Source organism: Equus quagga, chromosome 4, assembly GCF_021613505.1.
Source record: "Equus quagga isolate Etosha38 chromosome 4, UCLA_HA_Equagga_1.0, whole genome shotgun sequence".
Taxonomy (NCBI): Eukaryota; Metazoa; Chordata; class Mammalia; order Perissodactyla; family Equidae; genus Equus; species Equus quagga.
Window position 1 is genome coordinate 37,534,430 of NC_060270.1, and position 22,072 is coordinate 37,556,501.

General features: G+C 46.0%; 1 protein-coding gene across 1 annotated transcript; it reads right to left on the reverse strand.

Annotated features, from left to right (window-relative positions):
• Positions 1–5,923: 5,923 nt before the first annotated feature.
• EIF2B5 (eukaryotic translation initiation factor 2B subunit epsilon) lies at positions 5,924–14,282 on the reverse strand. Its single transcript, XM_046659385.1, has 16 exons — positions 14,054–14,282; positions 12,822–12,946; positions 11,831–12,016; positions 11,561–11,738; positions 11,392–11,472; positions 11,036–11,113; positions 10,453–10,765; positions 9,368–9,513; positions 8,998–9,139; positions 8,775–8,876; positions 8,486–8,593; positions 8,209–8,299; positions 7,786–7,909; positions 7,076–7,201; positions 6,532–6,642; positions 5,924–6,353 (listed from the first exon to the last, which is right to left on the reverse strand). The coding sequence occupies exons 1-16, from the start codon at positions 14,249–14,251 to the stop codon at positions 6,294–6,296; spliced, it is 2,169 nt and encodes a 722-aa protein (XP_046515341.1). The 5' UTR covers positions 14,252–14,282; the 3' UTR covers positions 5,924–6,293.
• Positions 14,283–22,072: the final 7,790 nt, after the last annotated feature.

The window sequence follows — 22,072 nt, forward strand, 5'->3', positions numbered from 1 at the left end:
GTTCTCCGGCCGCTCCCGGGTCCCAGCGCCGCCTGCCGCCGCCGCGGCCGCCGCTTCCGCTCCCCACTCTCCCGGCTCGGCTGGCGACGGCGACTCTTCCGGTGGCCGCGGCCCTCCCGGCTCTGCGCTGCGGCCCGGCCCGCTCCCCGCCCCTGGCCCCGGCGCGGCCCCGCCCCGGCGCGGCCCCGCCCCCGCCCCCGCCCAGCCTCGCTGGCCTCGCGGCAGATGTCCTGGCCCTCGGCCTGGCCCCGCGGACACCCCGCTCTCCGGCCCGGCGGCGCGCTCCTGCTCCTGCGCTCCCGTCCCAGGCCCGCGGGGAGCGTCCCGACGGTCACCTAGACCCCCAGAAATGGAAGGGCAGACCTCACTAGGATGGCCGCGATCCCGGCTCTCTCTTCAAGGACTGGCTCTGAACCCAAGGGGGATCGACTGCTCCTCGCAGCTGGGGAAGGGTGTAATGCAGGGTTCTCTTTGGTCCCTGGAGATGGCAGGGGAGCACGGTTCTGACCACGTATAGCTGGAAGAGTGGCCTCGACATGGCCCTTTAGGGTCTGTTGAGAAGCATAGATGCTGTCGTTAAGTCTACCAAACTGAGCTCCTTGAGGACAGAACAGAATCGAGTTCTGATTCCTTCTTATAACCTCAGAACCTAGGTGCAAAGTGGTGGTTTAATAAATGGAGTGAATGCAGAATGAGTGCAAGAATGAAGATGGGTACATGACTGGGACAGTAAGTCTCAAACCGGGAACTAGGTAAAATCGGTTCCTAATAGATCACCTCACCTCCTAGCTTTTAATTCATTTAATAAATATTGAGTGCCTACTATGTGCAAGGCAAACTGCATGAGATACAGCAGAAACAAGACAGATAGGCTACCCTCAGGACCTTCACTCATCTGCAAGGAGGCACAAGCATGTATTTAAACAACTTTAGAGTGACAAACGCTATGAAAAAGATAAAATGGAGTGATGTGATACTAAGGGGGAAAGAGGATTATGGGCGGTCAGAGAAGGCCTCTTCCTTTGGAGCTAAGACCTAGAATTAATGAGGAAGCAGTTATAAGAAGGTCTGGTCTGGGGCAAGAGCATTCCAGGCAGAGAGCACAGCCAAATATAAAGGCTTAGGGCAGGAATAAACTTGCCAAATTTGAGGAACCAGAAGCAGGCCATTGTGACTATAGGGATAGTGGTAGAAGAGACTGGAAAGGTAGATTGGAGCCAGATGACATTTGTCCTCTTTAGGCCCCTATGACAAGTGTGGGCTCTTCCCACTTCATTTTGTACACTGTTGCCAAATTAGCATTTCAAGAGTAAGTACAGTCATGTGCAGCATAACGACTTTTCAGTCAACAATGGACTGAATATACGATGGTGGTCCCATAAGGTTAGTTCTATATAGCCTAGGTGTGTAGTAGGCTAATACCATGTAGATGTGTGTAAGTACACTCTGTGATGTTCACGATGAAATCGCCTAACAATGCATTTCTCACAGCGTGTCCCCGTCATTAAGTGATGCACGACTGTACCTCTTTCAGACACCTCTTCTGATCAGAACTCTCCACATTCCCCACTCATCTGCAAGGTGTGCCTTCCAAATATCCTTAGCGTGATATGCAAAGCCTTCCATAATCTACCCTCTTCCTACCTTTACAGCCTGTTTCACTATATCCTGGCTAAGTTTTTTACTTCAGCAAATCAACCTATTTGCTAGCCCCTGCACACACCTTGTATATTTTCATTTCATACCCTTCTCTTTACTTTAAATTTTATCAAAGTAATACGTGTGCAGTCAGATAGTAGTAAGAAAGTGTTTAACAGCAGTCCTCTGTCCCATCTCCCTCTCCACCCCAGCATACTTTTTCTTTTTTAGCTCACACTCTATTTCTTTTTTTAAATTTTATTTTATTCCTTTTTCTCCCCAAAGCCCCCCGGGTACATAGTTGTATATTCTTCGTTGTGGGTCCTTCTAGTTGTGGTATGTGGGACGCTGCCTCAGCGTGGTTTGATGAGCAGTGCCATGTCCGTGCCCAGGATTCGAACCAACGAAACACTGGGCCGCCTGCAGCGGAGCACGCGAACTTAACCACTCGGCCATGGGGCCAGCCCCTCACACTCTATTTCTTGATTTAGGAATTCTAGACATTGTTTACTGATTTCCAATTTTGATTGATGGATTTATTTTCTTTATCTCCCCCTAACCTCTTTAAATAGTAAAATCACACTTTTTGGTTAAGTCTATATAGTACTTAGTATTGACATTTTGACTACAAATAAATGCTTCCTTTACGACTTTTTGTTTCTCCTGGCATTTAGTCATTGCCTTGCTTTTTCATTTGGTTTGTTTTTACATAGTGTACTTATTATTAAGTCTTTCCACATAAGTTTATTAATACATATTCTGTTCACTCAATCACATGTATTAGATAACCCATCCATTTTCTCCCCTGGAGCCTTCCATTCTGCTGCTCTGGTCTGCACCACTGGCTGTCTCAGCCTGTGCACGGCTCTTTCTGGGACTTCTCTGCATCATCCGAATTATTCCCTTTACTTCTCCATGTTGGATCCTTGTTTCCTGGAGACTTTACTCCTTACTTGGTAAAGCACATTCTTTGGTAGCGTCCCTTGAAAGCATACGAAATAAATTTTTCGAGAACTTGCAAATCTGAAAATGATTGAGTTGAAAGGAATTTTCCTTCAGAATTTTTAAGACATCACTCCATTGTCTTTTATCTTCCAGTGTTGCTATCAAACGGTCAGTTTGATCTCTTTTTCCTAAACCTTTGCACATAACTTGTTTTTATTCTCTCTTGAAGTCTTTAGGACATTCTTTTTATCTCTGGAGTTCTGAAATTTCACGGTGATAAGCCTTGGTGCTCATTCACTGTGCTAGGCACTTGGTGAGCCCTTTCGATCTGAAAATTCAACATTATTTTCTTGAATTTTTAATAACATCACTACCATTTTTCCTGTTCTTTCTGTAACTCCTGTTAGATATTGGAACTTCTAGATTGATCCTTTATTTTTTTCTCCTTAATCATCCATTTCTTTTTATTTTTAAATAATTTAATCTCTTTGCAAGATTTTCTTAACATCATTTCCAAACTTTCTCCTATCCAATTCGATAGGTAAAATATTCACAATTCAAAATTCAAGTACATAAGGATGGACACACAACCTCTCTCCTATTTGGTTCTCTAGTCCTCCAGTTCTCAGAAGGAAATAATTCATTTACTTATTTTTAATTTCCAACAACTCTTTTGTTCTCCAATTGTTCCTTTTCATAGTACTTTCTTCACAGACACAATATGTTCCCTCTTTGAGTTTTGAGAATAATAATTATGGCTTTTCCCCTCCTGAAATTTTTAAAAAGCTTCCTTGGTTTCAATTTTCTGTTTTGGTTTCTGCCTTTCATGTTGGAAGTTTCCTCAAATGTTTGATGGCCCTTAACAATCTATTCACAGTTAAGAGTGACATACTGGAAAGCTGATTGCAAGTTCTATCCATGCATAAGGCTTATTAACTAACAGGCTTCACCGTAGGGTGATGTAAGTGGGGAAAAGATGACTTTTTCCTCCCCAAGGAAACAAAAAATGTCAAGTATTTACAGGCCCTTTTTCTGCAGTTGTTCAGTTTGTTTTTGCCTGGGGGTATAGGTCTGTGTGCGCTGATACTCAGAGGCCTACCACGCATATACTTTCACTTAATCCCTCATTTTCAATCTAGCCCCACCCTCATGCTCCCCATGTCTGCTGTTGAGTCCAGAGGCTCTACGAGCTTATTTCATTCTCTATGCCAGGAGCTCGTGGGCTGTCAGTCTGGGAGCACATGAACTTTGGGTTTAGGAGACCTTTCTAAGTATTTCTTTGATAATTTTCTCCCTACGATTTCTCCAGAGACCAAAATTCCCATTTCTTGCAGGGGAGAAGTTGAGGTAAACACCTGGCTGGATGAGATGAGGTGAGGACCTGGGGGGCTATTTTCTGTACAGATCTTTGTCTGATTTACTTCCACCCCCCCACCCCCCCAGCTCTCAGCCCCAATCCTTACCCCCTCTGCTGAGCCTTTTCTGGGTCCAGAAAGGCACACTGGTTTGCTTCTTGGTTAAGACCCACCTCAGCAGGTAGAACCCATCTCATTCTGCTCTGCTAGGTCAACTTTCACTCTTCTATTCATTTTCCATTCTCCAAAATGTTGATGTCTCTCATTCATTGTCGTCACCTGTTTTCCTTATTGAGTCACGTGCCTTTTTTGAAGAATTCCTTTACTGGCATTTGAACGGGTTTTGGAAGGAGTAAAAAGCCCATGCGTTTAATTTGCATTTTTTTTTTTTTGGAGAAAGATTAGCCCTGAGCTAACACCTTCTGCCAATCCTCCTCTTTTTGCTGAGGAAGAGTGGCCCTGAGCTAACATCCGTGCCCATCTTCCTCTACTTTATATGTGGGACACCTACCACAGCATGCCTTGCCAAGTGGTGCCATGTCTGCACCCAGGATCCGAACCAGCGAACCCGGGGCCGGCGAAGCGGAATGTGCAAACTTAACCACTGCGCCACCGGGCCGGCCCCTAATTTGCACATTTAAGTAGAAATCTTTTGCTTTGCTTTTGCCCTTCTACCTTTTCTATTTTTTTAGGCCACTCAAGCATCACAATCCTGTAAGCCTTCCCTAATTAACCCAAGTGGAAGGAAGCGCTTCCTTCTAAAAGTTCTACCGGCCACTTCTCATCTCTGCCACCCACTAGGTACAAATCAGAGGTGCCCTATAGTTATGTATTTAACTGCCCCTGAGGTCATGCCATAACCAGAAACTGAGATTTACTGAAGAAGAAAAGTAAATTAAGCCAAACTCTGGCCAGCCTGCTTTTTTTTCTTCTTTAGAAATACTCAGTAATACCCCTTCACACCCGAGGACAGTTCAGTAGCCCCTTCCTCAGCTTACTCCTTTCCACCCAAATGAAATGAAGAAAGGCAACTATTTTAGCTGTGATGTCCAGGAGGGCCACTTGTTACCAGTAACATTTGCCGCAATTTGTGTCAATAAAGTAAGGGTTACAGGAAGGCAACCAAGAGCTCAAAAAGATGAGAGAGAAGGGCATGTCTCGTGGTTGAGGTTAAAGGACAAAACAGCAAAGTGACAAACTCCAGCTCTAGAGTCCAATAACAAATCCTGGCTCTATCGATGACCAGTTATGGTACCTCTCTGAACTTCAGGCTCCTCATCTGAAAATGGGGATAAGACCTACTTCATGGGGCTGAAGGTTAACTAAAATAACACATGCAAAGTATTTGGCAAAATGCCTGTCAAACAGTAGTCGCTCTCTCAGTTTTAGGGGAAAGCCCATTTCACAGGATCTTATTCTGTCTTAGGATATCGATTGCTGGCTTGGGGTTATATTTGCCTGTGCGGACAATTTCCCTTTATGGAAACAGTGAATATGCAAAAGCAGAGAGAATTCTGGATTATGAGGCTCAAGTCCTTAGCTTTAGCCCTCAAGAGTCATGAGACCTTGAGCAAATTTCCTTATCTTTAAGATGAAAAGTAGCCCAGTTTCCCTGAGAGTAGTACTGGATCGACTCGACAAAGCATGTGAGGAACTTGCAGGTGGTTAATGGACTTACATATGCTTGGCATCGTCACCCTCTGGCAGAGAGGTGTTCAGACTAGGACTCTCTATGGAAATAGGCTCAGGCACACCACACCAGGATCACAAATTGGTCCACAGAGGCTGGAAAAGAATCTAGGCCCTCCACTACCCATGAGCCACAGCAATGGTCTATTAGCGAGGTACCACAGTACCACCTAGTGGCCATACCACCCCTCTTCTCCCTCTCTCCGGTGTTAAGGAAAGGCTGACACGTCAGGGGTTTAGAACTCTTTGGTCACCTACTTCATTGGCTAATCAGTCAGAGTTGGAAGGAAACCAAGTACACCCCTCTCTCTTTTTTAATATTAACAAATACAAGCAGCAGAGAGGGCCAGCTGCTCTCTGCTGTTCCCTGAGGGAATGCCAGAACACAAAGCTGTTCCTCTGCTCTTCCTCTAACTGCAGGGCCTGTCTAGCTCCTCCTCAGGCAGAGCTTTGTTCCAGCCAACTCCCCTCATCCCAAATCCCCAGTCAGGACGGGAGGCACATGGTTGCTGGCAGTGGGAAGAATACTGTAATTCCAGCCTCTGCTCCTTTAAGTCTCAGCTCAGATGGTGGTCACTCCAACCTTCTGCAACCAGCTTCTCACTTGCCCTGGCCCAGAAGCCAGGAGGGCAATCCACCACACCCACAGGAGCAGGCAGTGCGACTTCAGTCATCTTCAGATGACTCCTCTTCTGCCTCTTTTAGCCACTGGATGAACCTCTGCAGCTGTAAGGAAGCAGAGTGGACAGCTACTGAGGGAGGGGCACATAACTCTCCTCTTCTCCTTAGCAGATAAACAGTTCTAACAACCAGAGTCCCAGGGACCAACCATCCTGGAGCCTAGGGCCAAGGGCCAAGGAACAAGACAACTACCCTGTGGCAAGAGGAAGGCAGTGTGACTTACCTGTTGGTTCTTGCGCAATTGCCGGCCCTTGTCAGTTGTATCCCTTCGGCTGAACCAGCTCAAGATTGTTTCCTCAGCCAGGATCTCCAGCTGGTAGAAAGCCATCAGTACCTGCAGAAGGCCAGCAAAGGAGATCTCAGGGCCCTTGCAGAGTCCAGCAAGATACAACGGATAACAGAGGAAGAGGAGGCAAGATCTTAGCACCACTCTCTACCAGGCCCTCAGCTTCCTTCTACACGCTGAGCCGCATCCTCCAAAACAGACAAGAATAATAAGCTGTTCACTCTGGTACTGGAACAGGTATAACTTCTGGAACTATTGCTGGGTAGTGCTTCACACATCCCCAGGGCAACCTCCAAATGGCTGCCTTACTAGCCTGGCTCCAAGCTGTACTATCCCAGCAATAAGGACAACACTAGGGGTGGATGGTGCTGTTAGCCAAACTCCACATTGGATTCACGTCAGCCTGTTTTGTGTCTCTAAGAGGTTACCAAGGCCTCTGTCAAAGGAAATGCAGGACTATGGGGCTTGAGGTGGTATTCACCTTGGCCACGGAAGTACCAAGAGGTTCATGCTCCAGGAAGAAGTCCTCAATGGCTGCCAGTGCTTCCAAATGATCAGCTGCACGCTTTATGTAGTTCCGAAAAACAGGGCTCCAGGCCTTGAGCAGCTATGGAAGAAAGGAGAAGGGAGCTGCAATATATTCCCCAGCATGCACCTGCACCTGGACAGCAAAGAAAATCAATATTGATAACATGAGTCTTTCATGATATGGGAAGTCAAGAGGGAGATGATACAAGCCCTGTGAAATCAGGTCAGAGGGACTTGGGGGTTGCTGGCAGTCAGGGTTGGGGAAAAAGAAGGGATTACTCAGGGAAGGTGAAAGGGACGAAAGATGAAGGGTGAAGGTGAAAGATGTTGCAGGCTGCTTCAAAATACCTATTCTCAGCCTAAAGGCTGATCTCATTCTGGGTCAAATCAATTTCCGTCAGAGAGCCTGAAAGTCCAGGGCTATTCTGGGTCTACCTTTGGGGTCTAGGATGGTCTGAATCTTGGAGTCTCAAACTTGACTCCTCTGGACCAGCCAAGGCTGCTCTAGAACCCAATCTGCATCCAGTAGCAAGAAGAAAGGAACCACAAGTAACATATTTCCCACAAGACCTTCTACTCCTGATGTCCTTTAAAGTCAAGCACAGCAACGACGTGTATCTGCCTCCACCCAATCCCTTGTACCCAGCCCCAATCTTTGCTCACGGGAAGCAGCAGGGCACAGTAGCGGTTTGAGTCAAGCGGGGAATCCATTTGTTGCAGGGGGAGTTCCAGGACCACGTGGCTCAGTACCTGCATCACCTCCTTTAGGCTTATGTTGTAGGCGTACCTGTGGGGAGACTGTAGTAACACGAGGGCCTTCACTGGCCCTTCCAGCACACTGTAGCACTATGACTTTGGCAGGACACTGGAGTAAGGAAGTCAGATGGAACAACATGGAAGGGGAGGGTTTTGGAAGGTGAAGTCTATGCTGAGGTTAGAACCTAATGCTTTCCTTGCTCCAAATGCTACTGGCCTTGTCCATTTGGGATGTCGAGGGACCAGGTTCCTATTAGGGGAAGACACAGGAGAGAACCTCTACCTGCCTGGCATTACCCCAAGAAGAGAACAGGGCGGGGCTGCTCTTACTTGAGAGAGTTGATCTCTAGGACTAGATTGTCACAAGAAATGTTCTCCTCCTTGCCCCGCTGTAGCGTTCCCAGGACTTCATTCTGAAACACTAAAATCAAAGCAAGAATAAGTTTCTGGACCAAAATCACTCCAGAATGCTTTAAGTTACCTAGTCCTGACTTTATACCAAACTCTTTCTGGGAGGAACACAAGTCTTTGGTTAGTTGATCCAGACAAAGAATAAACTAGAGGTTTTCCTCTTTTGTCCCAGGGCACTGCTCCCCTGGCCACTCACCTCTGATGTCATCCATCTGTGGGGAGCCTGCCCGGCTGTCTAGCTCCTCAGAATCCACACTTCGCTCACTTTCAGTTTCACTCTCTTCTTCCACGTTGATTGTGAGTCCTGAGGGCCCATAAAGGGTGAGAAAAAAGAAAAATAAGGAAAGAGCTATTGACAGAGACCAACATATCTGCCTTTTCTACATAAATTAAGCAATGAACAAGTCATCTGATTCTAAAGTATTCACTCTCCTTCAAAACATTCCGATTCGGAAGGGGGGTGGCCGGAATAAGGCCTAGCTCACCCCACAGACTCTGCCGTAGTTCCTCCTCTTCCTCCACGTTCACGTCTGGAGCTTTCCAGAGGTAGCCCCGGCCTGCAACTCCAACTTCTGCCGGATTGTAACCTGGAAAACACATTAATCTTTAGGGAAGGTCCAGCAGAAGCACTAATCCCTCCAGGAGGAAACACTGGTTTTTCTATGGGGCAGAGACACACAGACGCCCCACACCTGCTGAGCCTCACACCTTTCAGCTTCACTTTCTCCTTTTCTTGGTCAGCCCCAGAATCATCACTGAACTGGCCATCATCCTCATCTTCCTCTGCATCTGGAGGGTGCAGAGAGACCACCGAGCCCTCAGGCAGCATGATGTCTGGGCCCACTACCACCTAGGGGAGAAAAAAGGAGTGGGTGGCACCGACCCATTAGTATGTTAGAGAAAAAATACATCCTGAAGTTGAGAATAACTTTTTTCACTAAGCCAACAGAAAGCAAATGAAACCACTGGATTTGGATTCTCAATTCAGGCTGGATTAAGGGTGGGCATAAGGCCCCCTGTGGCTCAGCATGACCAGCACTCAGTTTGGGGCCAATGTACAGTATAGAGCAGGTCTCACCTGGGAAGTGAGGACACAGTGTGGCTTCAGTATAACTTGTTCCTTGACCTCAGCATTGTCACAGAGCAGAGACTGATGGATCTTTGCTCCAGCAGCCACTCGGACCCCTTGCCACAGGTAGGCCTGGTCCAGTTCCACGTTATCACCTGGCTCAGGACAGGAAGGACTCCCGGTCACTTAGGGCTCCAACTCCAGACCAGGGACATTCCTGGAGGATAGGGCTGACTGACACCAGCACAGCTCCCAACTAGCTCTAATACTCCATCCCCGAATTCACCGGAGACACCCTCTCCCCTTCTAAGTCCAGGCCTGAGAACAGAATATTGCTCACCCTGACCATCCTCCACCAGGTGTATAACAATTACAGATTACACACAGGACTTGAGAACCTGAGACCCTTCAAGATTTCTGGGGACCCCTTGAACTCAAGAACCTTATTAGAATCATATCCACGTCTAGAAGCAGAACCAAATTATTCCACCTCTTCTTGTACATTTCAGAGTTAGAAACTTATTGTTACTTTTTTAAAGGGGCAGTTCCATCAGAAGCATCATATTCCTATAACCAAAGTGAATTACTAAGAGGCTAACCAGGCAATTACGGTAGAGTAAAAAGAACAGTGGACTTACAGTCAGAATACTCAGGTTCAAGTCCCAGCATTGCCTCTTATTAGTATGACCTTGGGTAAGACAACTTCTTTGAGCCTGTTTGCTTATCTATAAACTGGGGATAAATACTACTTCCCTCACAAGGTTTTTGTGCGGAGTAAATGAAATAATGTATGCAAAAGCTCTCTGTAAACTGTAATGCACTAAACAGATGTTATTATTGCATGTTAATTATCTACTTGGTCCTGAATGTGAATATAGGGTACCCTGAAATGTGAAGAGTCACCCAATAAGAGGCTCACAGGCCACAAACTAAAGTATTGCTGTTTTCACATCCCTGTTCCCTCCTTTATTAAGGTAGCCACTCTAGTTCCTTACTCTCAGGGACTATCCCTCTGTATCCTTCTCTGGAGACATGGGGCCCCCGCAGGTTCCTGCTCCTAGGAAAGCCAGCTTCACTTCCCCACCTGTGCTCACCAATGTGGCAGCCAGGGCCAATGACACTGTTGGTGATGGAGCAATTGCTGCCAATGACAGTGCCGGAGCCCAGGAGCACATTTTCTTCCAGGATGCTGCCATGGCCCAGGCTGACCTCAGGCCCTCGGTAGATGTTGTGCCGGGAATGAGTGCAGCTCTGGGTGGTGCTGTCAGTGAAGTTCGCCTCAGGGGTGAGAGGGTAGACCCATCGGCGGATGACATCAGCGCAGACAGCCGCATACATGTGTAGGTTGGAGACCCGGGCACCATATTCCCTAGCTGTCACGTGCATGTGGATCTGGTTCCCTAGGATCTGAATGAGGAGAAGGAAAGGGAGGTCAGCCAAGCAAGCAAGAGAGGAAGAACATCCCCAGGTACACTTTTCTAACCTTCTTAACTTCCCCTCTGCCTCTCAATGTCACAGCCAAATGGCCTAAGACTTTTCTGTGTGTATTGCTTCCCCTTGCTCCTCAGCTCTTTTCTTCCCTCTTAAGGCTCAATAAACACAAAAGGGGACCGAAAGTTATCAGCATGAGATAAAATCACAGCCCTCTCCTAAAGAGGTACTGAGACCCTTTCTTACCTCCTCATTCACTAACAGGCCTCGCACAAAGTCATCTCGAGTTTGGTAGTCAAAGTTGTCTGTAAAGAGTTGAGCCACCTGTGGGGGGAAGTTGGGTGGGACCAAGGTTAAGCGCTATTCTCTGGAAGTAAAGATAAAAGCCCCCAGAGACCTATCAGACCCTATGACAACGTACGTGGGCCAGAATCCCAAAGAGGCTCCCAATGGGATATTGGGGTCAAGAAGACAGCACCTATTTGGTGTAGAAGACATAAGGGAAAGAGGGAGAAGAAATATACCCTGTTCTTCTAAGGGGGCAACAGCACATCCTCAGAGCTCTGCTCTTAGGATTGTAGCCCTGGCCATGAAGAGCTCACCTGAGGAGAGCAGATGCTGATATGACAATCCAGTAAATCATACCGAATCTCCACGCCATCTCCACTGCTCTGGAACAAGCTCTGTGGGGAGAAGTTTACAAGAACTTTAATGTCTCTCTTGCCGAAGGCTGTCACTTTCCTACCTCAAGGACCCCAGATACCCACACACCAGAGGAAAAGAAAAACGTCTGAGGCCTTGGGTCTTCTGGAAATGGAGAACCCGGTTTGTGGAACTATCCACAGCCACTACCACATTGTCCTCTTGGCAACGAGTCGGGTGGCTGGGGGATGACTCTTTGAAGATCATTGTCATCACAGATACATTTTTTTCGAGCTTCCGCCTCAACCTATGAGGAACAGGAGGGAGAGAGCTGCAAAACAGCAGGCTTGGGGCTCTGCTGGTCCCAAACCCTTATCTGTACCGTTTTCCCGTCCTGACCTGTGTTCCTCCAGGGCTCTGGTAATATTGATGTTTGACACGATGTCCCCATACACAAGAAGGAAGTCGGAGCGCACCAAGGCCTTGGCATCAACATCACGGAGAACATCCCCCAGTGATCGATATAGCTCTGATGTAATTATCCGAACCACATTGAGGGATGTAGGGCGGCACCATTTGGATTTCCTGAAGGAAAGGCGGTGAGGGGAATGAGTAAATCAAGCATAAAGATCATGCAGAGCTTCCCTATCCACCCCCCCACCCCATTCAACATGCACACTCCTTCTCTATGGCTTTCTTGGGTTCCTGCCAGCATCAACTTCAAAGAGATTTATGAACTATAATTAATGGTCTCAGCATCCTATGTCACCAATCTTGTTTTATGGCTTAGAGAAACATGGTTACTTCCTCTCCATACTCTGACCCCCGTCCCCAAACACGGATTTGAACTCAAAATCCTGCTGAGATTTGCACAAAGTATCAGAGGAACACACTTCTTATGCCACTTTTCTCCAGTCCAGACCAAATTTAGGAACTGTCTAACATGCAAATATCCTAGTCTTTATTTTCTAAACTGTCATAAATCCTGGGATTTGCTCTTCATCAAGAAGATTTCAGCAAGCATTTGTCAAGTGTTTACTATGTGCTTGGTACTAAGCTAGGCACTGGGAATACAAAGATGAGGAAGAGCTCAATATTTAGAAGCTCAGTGGAAAAACAAGGATGTTATTCTTATAACTTCCATAATGGTGCCATTAAATAAAAAGCAAAACCCACTTGGACCAAACTTTATAAGAAAAATTCAGAAAAAACCCAGATGTTGTTCTTTAATCTTTGTCACAGCTTCAGCTGCTCACTTCCTGATAAGTAAAAAGAAAGCCCTTAGACTTATGATGGAATCCAAACAGACATATTTTCCCCCTTATTTAGTTACATCCATCCTAAAGAAACTGGAAAAAAATGATAAATGTGGAAACAAGAGTTGCCTTACAGTAAATGTTCCTTGATTTGAGCAGCCTTCCAGCAACAAAAGACAAAGGTTTCCTGGACACCTGTGGCAGTCAGAAATTCCAGAGTGTAGTCAATTAGTGCCACATTGGCCAGGGGCAAGAGGACCTGGAGGGTAGGAGATAGAAAAAGTTTGAAGTCTTGAATCCATGAGGGCCCTCTGGGTACCATTCTTTCCCTCGCTTCAACCACGATTTCCACTCCCCTATCAGTCTTTCCAAACTCCATAGTTTTACTTTATCTTCACAATTTAAAAGTAATCAGGCTCCTGCCTTTGATGTTTACTACACGCTAAGCCTTAGAGTCTAAGGTGTTGCAATTTGGATACGGTAAGTAAGTATGGAATTTACTTGCTTAGCATCAGACACAGAGCTGCTACAGAACAGACCACCCTTAGCAAAGGATAATACTGGAAATTAACCACATCTCCAAAAACTTAAGCACCATTAATGCCTTTTTCCCTATAAAATTTCCTTCCTTGATTCCTCTCTGAGAGTCAGGGGCTAGCCACCCCATCACTCGTCTAAAATGAACAACCATTAGGTTTTTGAGAGGAAGCAGGGAGTTAGAGATTATTTTTCCTGAACCTGAATGCAGTTCCCTTTCTTTGACTGAACTGCGGACTGACTGCTGAGTGACCCAGCAATACCTAGGACCGGCTCAGTCCAATTCCCCAGTGTCTCGACAATACAGGGGCTGCTGGCAACCAGCCACTAAACCCGTTCTGTCCTGCTTTTGACAGATGGCACTGTCATTAAACCTGGAAAAAAAAACCCCATACTGTACGAGATCCAAAACAGCTGTTACTAAGAGATCAGACCGCCTGCTCTTCTTCAAGGCATAAGACCTCCCTTTTGGAGGTCTCCCTTTCACCTCCGGATCTCTTTCCCATCTGCATAAAGGCAGCGCAGCCTCCTCCTGGAGCACGGAATCCCCACGTGAAGGCTTCTCACAAGCCCTGCTTCTACATGCCTCCCAACCCTGAGGCGGGCAGCACTACGAGTGCCCAAATCTGCCAGCCACTCACTTGGTCAGGCAATCATCAGGGCTTTAGACTGTCCCTCCGCTTTCCTCCTAACCAGATAAACCCGATTCCCGGGAAAGAGGGTAGACATAAGTCCTTCCAGAGCACGCCTCACTAGGCAGCCGAAACGGTAACTTGCTCTAGCCCCGCCACCTCCGGGCCCTCTGGCTGCTCTCGCGCGCGGCGCTCACCCGAGGCCGGTCCTTGGAGATGGGGAAGAAGCGGCGGTTGAAGCTATCTGCCACCAGAATTGCTTGTAGGGGCGGCGGCGGTTCCTCCTCCGCCCCCCTGGCTCCCCCGCCGCCGCCGCCGCCTCCCGGCCCACTGCCGCTGCGCTTGTTAGCCCGACTGGCCACCGCACCAGGAGGCGCCACCACAGGGGCCGCCATCTTCTTCCCTCACGGCCCCCACTTCCGCACGGAAACTGACACCGCTCGCAGTAGGGGACAAAAAGAACCCAGCACAAGGAACGCGAAGGTCTAACGAAAGCGGGGAGGGAGGAGACAAGGAAAGAGGACTGCGCATGCGTTTCCCCAAGGCCGCCCAGTCTCAGGTCTGAGCTGCCGGGGGCAACGCGTGGGGCCTGGCGGCGGCTGTCTTACCCAACTAAAGCGCGGGGGCGGGGGACTACGGACCGCAGACTAGATCTGCAAGTATAGTAGGTCTTCATTTGTACACGAACAAGCTGAGATTCTTGCAGGATGGTGGGACTTGTGGTCTCTGCGAAGGGGTCAGATCCATTCGGGATGTATCTTTCTCTCTCTCAGTATGTTAAAAGCTGTCGTCCTCCGTCTTCATTCTAGGCACCTAATGCGAACCGGCACCTAGGGAAGCTCAAAACCGAGTCAGACATCCTCCCTACGGGAGCTCAGTCTGCATAAATACCGACCGTGCTGTAGTAGAGAGAGTAGTAGTTCTATTGAGCGCTGATTGTGGCGAGGGACGAGACAAGCATTAGCTCGTTTAATTCGTCACACATCTCTGCTAGAACATCTTATTCATCCGTTTAACAAACATTTCTTCAATTCTCAGAGGGTGAAGTTCACCCAGCTAGTAAGTGGAAGAACCAGTATTGGAACCCTATCTGTCTGACCTTATAGCTCTACAATCTTCCTGCCAAGTGATGTGGGGATAAAAATTGCTATTTTATGATGTCTTCACTTATTCATTCATTCAGCCTATCGGCATCTTTTGAAACCCTACTCTGTGTCTTAATCAGAGTGGACATAGGGGTGGATCCGAGAACACCATAAAGTTGAGTAGGAGTGGAGTTAAGCAGCAAGCTTTCCAGGCAGAAGGGACTATGAGCGCAAAGATCCAAGGCGCGAGAGCTGCCGCACGATTTGGGAAAACAGGCGGTGGCTGCGGGGAGTAAACCAGGCCTGCTGAGGTGCGGGACCGTGGGGACGCGGTGGAAGCCAGGCAAGGCAGCTTGGGTGTCATTTGGTAGGCGAGGAGCTTTCCAGCAAGGCACCACTCCCTGTCCGCTGGAGAGGAATTCCGCGATCCTCTGGATCCTGCAAAGTTTCTGCAAACGTGGTTGCCACCTGGCCGGTGCTGCACGCTGGGCAAAAACCATTTCTTGAGGATTTTGGAAAACTGAGCCTGGAGCAGGAAAGGCAGAAGGCAACTCAGTAAAAATGTTCAATTAAATGAATGTGCATTGTAGGGGAAAGTGAGTGTCCTACAAATCCACAGACAGAAAGAGAAAAAAAGGGTGATTAAATAGGACTAGTGATTTGTGCTCGCTCACGCACGGGCGCACACACGCGCGTGCTCGCGGGGGTGGGGGTTGGGGGGGTGAGGGTAAGGCCTACGGAAAGTTGGTCCAATTGTAGAGATTTTTAAATAACTTCTGCAACCTGAGAAAGTGGTGAGTGGTAAATCCAGGTCTTACAATTCCGTAGATAGGTAGCTGGATGGATAAGGTTTTTAATGAATGGATCTCGGGGAGAATCTTTCTCTCTCAACCTGTTGTTAATTTTTTTGTTTCAAAACGTAACGCAACAACAAAACCAAACAAAAATAGGCAAAGGACTTGAATAGACATATCTCAAAAGAAGATATACAAATGGCCAATAAGCACGTGAAAAGATGTTCTCATAGCTAATCATTAGAAAATTACAAATCATGGGCCTGCCCGGTGGCCAAGTGGTTAAGTTCCCGCTCACTACTTCAGTGGCGAGGGTTTCCAGGTTCTGATCCTGGGAACGGACCTAGTACCGCTCCTCAGGCCACGCTGAGGCAGTGTCCCACATGCCACAACTAGAGGGACCCACAACTAAAATATACAACTATGTACTGGGGGGCTTTGGGGAGAAGAAGGAAAAATAAAAAATAAAATCTTAAAAAAAAGAAAATTACAAATCAAAACTACAATGAACTATCATCTCATACCCATTAAGACGTCTACTAGCAAAACAAAACAAAATAAGTGTTATGGAGAAACAAGGATGCGGAGAAATTGGAACCCTTGTGCACTCTTGGTGGGAATGTAAAATGGTACAGCTGCTGTGGAAAACAGTATGGTGGTTCTTCAAAAAATTAAGCATAGAATTACCATATGATCCAGCAATTCTACTTCTGGATATGTACCCTAAAAAAGTGAAAGGAGGGACTCAAACAGATTTTTCTTTTCAGTGAAAGATTCGCTCTGAGCTAACATCTGTTGCCAATCTTTTTTTTTTCCCTCCCGAAAGCCCCAGTACATCATTGTGTATCATAGTGGTAAGTCCTAGTTCTTCTATATGAGCTGCCACCACAGCACAGCATGGCAACTGACAGATGAATGGTGTGGTTTGCCACTGGGAAATGAACCCGGGCTGGCAAAGGGGTGAGAGCACTGAACTTTAACCACTAGACCATCAGGGCTGGCTCTCAAACAGATATTTATACATCCACATTTATAGCAGCATTATTCACAATAGCTAAAACATGGAAGCAACCCATGTGTTCACTGAGGAATGAACAGATAAGCAAAATGTGGTGTATACATATGATGGAATATTATTCAGCCTTAAAAAGGAAGGAAATTCTGACATATGCTACAACATGGATGAAACTTGAGGACATTATGCTAAGTGAAATAAGCCAGCCACAACAAGACAAACACTGTGTGATTCCATTTACAAGAGGTACCTAGAGGAGTCAAAATCATAGAGACAGAGAGTACAATGGTGGTTGTCAGGGGCTGGGGGAAGCAGGGCAAGGGGAGTTATTGTTTAATGGGCATGGAGTTTTAGTTTTGCAACATGAACAGAGTTCTATGGAAGGATGGTGGTGATGGCAGCACAACAATGTGAATGTACTTAATGCCACTGACATGAACACTTAAAAAATGGCTAAAATAGTAAATTTTATGTTATGTGTATTTTGCCACAATAAAAAATTTGGGAAAAATGGAAAGATATTGAAAACCACAAATACATGATCACACAGACACACAAACTATACAAAGAAATAAAAATCCCTTTCCCTACTTCTCTCATCCTACTCAACCCCCTGAGTTATAACCATTATTAGTAATGTGGCTGGTACTCTATCCATTTCCCTCCTAAGTTTGCATGTGTAAGTCTAGAAATGTATGCCTAAACACACACGCTCACACCATACACACATATTCGAGCATATATGTATCTACATATATTAACACATATTCAAACATAGAATTATGCTTAGAGACAGTACACCATATGGCTGTATGCTGGTGCTCCAGAGCCAGAGTGCCTGTGTTCACTTCCAGGCTCTAGTCATTCGCCAGCTGTTAAATCTTGGGCAGGTTGCTCCAGCTCTCTATGCCTGGACTGCCTCATTTTTGAAATGGGATCCTAATAGTACTTAGCCAGTCCTGCTAATCTAGTGGTTAAGATCCGGTGTTCTCACTGCCATCCCCAGGTTCGCACCAGTCAGGGAACCACGCCATCCATCTGTTGGTTGTCATACTGTGGCGGCTGTGTGGTGCTGTGGTGCTGAAAGCAATGCCACTGGTGTTTCAGCGGAGGTTCCAGATCAAGATAGACTAGGAAAAAGGGCCTGGTCACTTACTTCTGAAAAAGCTGGTCGTGAAAGCCCTGTGAGTAGCAGCGGAGCACTGTCTGCCGTAGCACAGGGAGGTGAGAGATGGTGCAAAAAGACCCGGCAGGGTTCTGCTACGCTGCACACAGGGTCGCTAGGAGGTGGAATCCACTCGGCAACACTGGCAATGACAAAAGTACTGCTACTTACCTCATAGGGCTGTTGTGAGGATTAAATGACATAATATATGAAAAGCCCTTAGAACACCATTTGACACACTGTCAACACAATTTAAGCATTAGATATTATTGTGATAGGCATTTTTGTATGAAACTTAATTTTGTTTATATGTGACAGAATCTAGACGAACTTAGCTATTTTCGGTGATTCCATGACATTCTGCAGTATGAATGTACCATTATTTATCCAACCATTTCTCAATTGATAAGACGTTCAGATTTTTTTGCAGTTTTTGCTATTTCAAATAATACTGCAACAAACACGCTCTTATTGATATCTTTATAAATTTGCATTCATTTCTTAGAATTTGTTCTTCAAGGAGAGTGGTTCAAATTGAATACAATTCCTATGGCAGGGGATATGCTGTTGAATTCACTGGGCAGCCTGCTGAGGCTTAATTGCTCATGGTGGTATTACTAGTGCGACAATTGCTATCCAGGAAAATGTGCCATATGCCCTTACACCGGCAACATATAAGAGCGCCTGTTTCCCCACAGCCTCACCTACAGAGTATGTTGTCAACAGTCTGGACTTTCTGCCAATCTGTAGGGGGGAAAAAGTGTAGTTTTAATTTGCATTTCTCTTATTTCAAGTGAGGTCAAACATCTTTTCCTATGTTAAAAGACCATTTGTATTTCTTTGGTCAACTGTTAGTTCTGGTTCTTTTTGTAAATTAATATATCAGCGTTAAGGTTTCAAAATGAGCCTTGAATATCGATCAGTCCAGAAGGTAAGCTCTGTGAAAACCAGGGCTTTCACTACTGTATCCCAGGTGTCTCGAAGAGTACCTGGCGCATGGCACATCTTCAATAAATATTTGCTGAGTAAATGACTGGTTGTTGCCAGTCAGTAAGTAAGAGACTCATCAACTTTAGACAAATAAATAAAAGTAATTTCAGGCTCTCCCAAGCTAAGGCTCATGTTTTTTGTTTTGCTTTTTAATTGTGGTAGATGTGCATAACAGAAAATTTACCATCTTAACTATTTTTAAGTGTACAGTTCAGTTGCGTTCAGTACATTCATATTGCTGTGCGACCATCACCACCATCCATCCACAGAACTCTTTTCACGTTGCAAAACCGAGGCTGTGTACCCATTAAACAATAACCCCCCGTTCCCTTCTCCCCTCAGCCCTGGCAACCAACATTCTACTATCTCTATGAATGACTACTCTAGATATGTGGAATCATACAATATTTCTTCTTTTGTGACTAGTTTATTTCTCTTAGCACAATGTCCTCAAGGTTCATCCACTTTGTAGCATATGTCAGAATTTCCTCCCTCTTAAAGATTGAATAATATTCCATTGTATGTATATACCATATTTCATTTATCCATTCATCTGTCAATGGACACTTGGGTTGCTTGCACTTTTTTTTTTCTGATTTTTCTCCCCAAGTTGCCCCAGTACATAGTCGTATATTTTAGTTGAGGGTCCTTCTAGTTGTGGCATGTGAGATGTTGCCTCAGTGTGGCCTGAGGAGTGGTGCCATGTCTGCACCCAGGATCCAAACCAGCGAAACCCTGGACCACCAAAGCAGAGCACACGAACTTAACCACTTGGCCTCGGGGCCGGCCCCTGCTTTTTCTTTTTTTTTGGAAGATTAGCCCTGAGCTAACTGCTGCCAATCCTTCTCTTTTTTTTGCTGAGGAAGACTGGCCCTGAGCTAACATCCGTGCCCATCTTCCTCTACTTTTTGTATGTGGGATGCCTACCACAGCATGGTGTGCCGAGCAGTGCCATGTTGGCACCCGGGATCCGAACCGGTGAACCCCGGGCCACGGAAGGGGAACATGCACACTTAACTGCTGCACCACTGGTCCGGCCTCCTGCCCCCACTTTTGGCTATTGTGAATAATGCTGCTATGAACATGGGTGTGTAAATATCTGTTCGAGTCCCTGCTTTCACTTTTTTGGGGTATATATCCAGAAGCAGAATTGCTGACTCGCATGATAATTCTGTTTAATTTTTTGAAGAGCCACCATACTGTTTTCCATAGCGCCTGTGCCATTTTACATTCCCACCAAGAGTGCACAGGGATTCCAATTTCTCCACATCCTCACTAATACTGGTTATTTTATTTTATTTTTTAAATTTTATTTTATAATAGCCATCCTAATGGGTGTGAGGCAGTATCTCATTGTGGTTTTGATTTGCATTGCTCTAATGACTAGTGATGTTGAGCATCTTTTCATATGCTTATTGACCATTTATATACTCTTTTTTTGAGAAATGTATTTTCAAGTCCTCTGCCCATTTTTAAATTGTTTTTTTTTTTGAGCTGTAGGGGTGCTTTGTATATTTTGCATATCAATCCCTTATCAGATATATGATTTGCAGATATTTTCTCCAGTTCTGTGGGTTACCTTTTTACTCTGTTGATAGTTTCCTTTGATGTACAAAAGTTTTAAATTTTGATGACGTCCAACTTATCTATTTTTTCTTTTGTTGCCTATACTTTTGGTGTTATATTCAAGAAATCATTGCCAAATCCAATGTCATGAGGCTTTTCTCCTGTGTTTTCTTTTAACTTTTAAATGGCACTTTTTCCCTCTTCAGCTTCTCCCTATAAAGATGTCAAAACAATGGTAGATATATCCTCTGCAGGACTTCCTTGGTACGTGTACCAGAGCTGGTCATTTCTAGGCTTTGCTGCAGAGTCAGGGCTCTGGTGATTGCATGCATCAAACGGATGGACAAGAGCACATTGAAGGTAAACCTTAGAGCCTTCTGTGCTTCTCAGCTCGGCTCATTTGTTGCTTAGTGATTAGAGTAGATTATTCACCACCATGAGTGTTGTTTATCTTCTTAGTCACTTTTGGGTCTGGAGTTGTTGTTCTGAAAGTTGAGAGTTACAAATGTGCTATGGGATAGCTCAGGTTTTTACTGTTCATGTCTTCGCTCACTAGAAAATGACAGAAGAACTAAAATTCTGAGTTCACTCTGTTCTGAGTTTTTTAATGGAATTTTCACTATCATATACCTTGTCTCCAAAGGTATAATGTTACTTTTGTTTTCCAGGCTGAGAGTTGAGGAGAAAATATCCCTTAAACTTTCTCCATAGCTCAGTTAAAACAGGTTGGGATTATTCAAAAGAAATTTCACTTAAAAACTTAAGGGAGGGACTGGCCCGGTGGCTGAGTGGTTAAGTTCATGCACTCTGCTTCGACGGCCCAGGGTTCGCCAGTTTGGATCCTGGGCGTGGACCTAGCACTGCTCATCAGGCCGTGCTGTGGCGGCATCCCACATAGAAGAACTAGAATGACCTACAACTAGGATATACAACTATGTACTGGGGCTGTGGGGAGAAAAAAAAGAGGAAAATTGGCAACAGATGTTAGCTCAGGGTCAATCTTTCTTACAAAAAAAAAAATACACCTTAAGGGAAAAGACGATGGGAGAAAAAAAGAAAATAAAGTCATTTCCACCTGTAGTACACGGCTTTGGCTGGGCCTTGATGAGATGGAGAGGGTGGCTTGTGGAGTCAGGCAACACTACCCTCTAGAGGTCATTGCCCTGCGGTGCACCAACCTACCCACCAATTGTCTCAGACTATTCAGGTGCCTTTTGATATAGAGTGTTCCGGAATCATAAAGGAGGAGCCTAGCCATATGCATGATGTACATGGAGCCCAGAAGCCCTGTGGGGAAGAATTTGACGTGGCTACTCTGAGATCCAGAAATGTACATACGAGTCTTCAAGAGAACTTGAGCCTCCTGAGTGAGGTGGAACTGGAAAGAGCCAATAGGGTTTCTGAGATAGTGCTGCCAAGATACAAAAAGTATTAGCCTGAACATCAGGGTCTTGAATCCAGATGGAGCAGGGATTGTAGGAATAGTGCGACACTGTGCCTGGCCTGCTGATTGTCTAGCCTCCTGTAGGGAACATGTGTGCTCCAGGAGGGAGAAAGCTGTGGTGTGAAGGAGAGGATGCAGGTAGGGTGACCAGCTGTTA

Coding starts and splice junctions, on each gene's coding strand:
- EIF2B5 (XM_046659385.1), bottom strand. CDS start 14,251: ATGGCGGCCCCTGTGGTGGCGCCTCCTGGTGCGGTGGCCAGTCGGGCT. Junction 9,514..10,452: donor TGGCCCTGGCTGCCACATTG/GTGAGCACAGGT, acceptor GTCCTGAGCCAG/GTGATAACGTGGAACTGGAC. Junction 9,140..9,367: donor ACTGTGTCCTCACTTCCCAG/GTGAGACCTGCT, acceptor TTTCTCCCCTAG/GTGGTAGTGGGCCCAGACAT.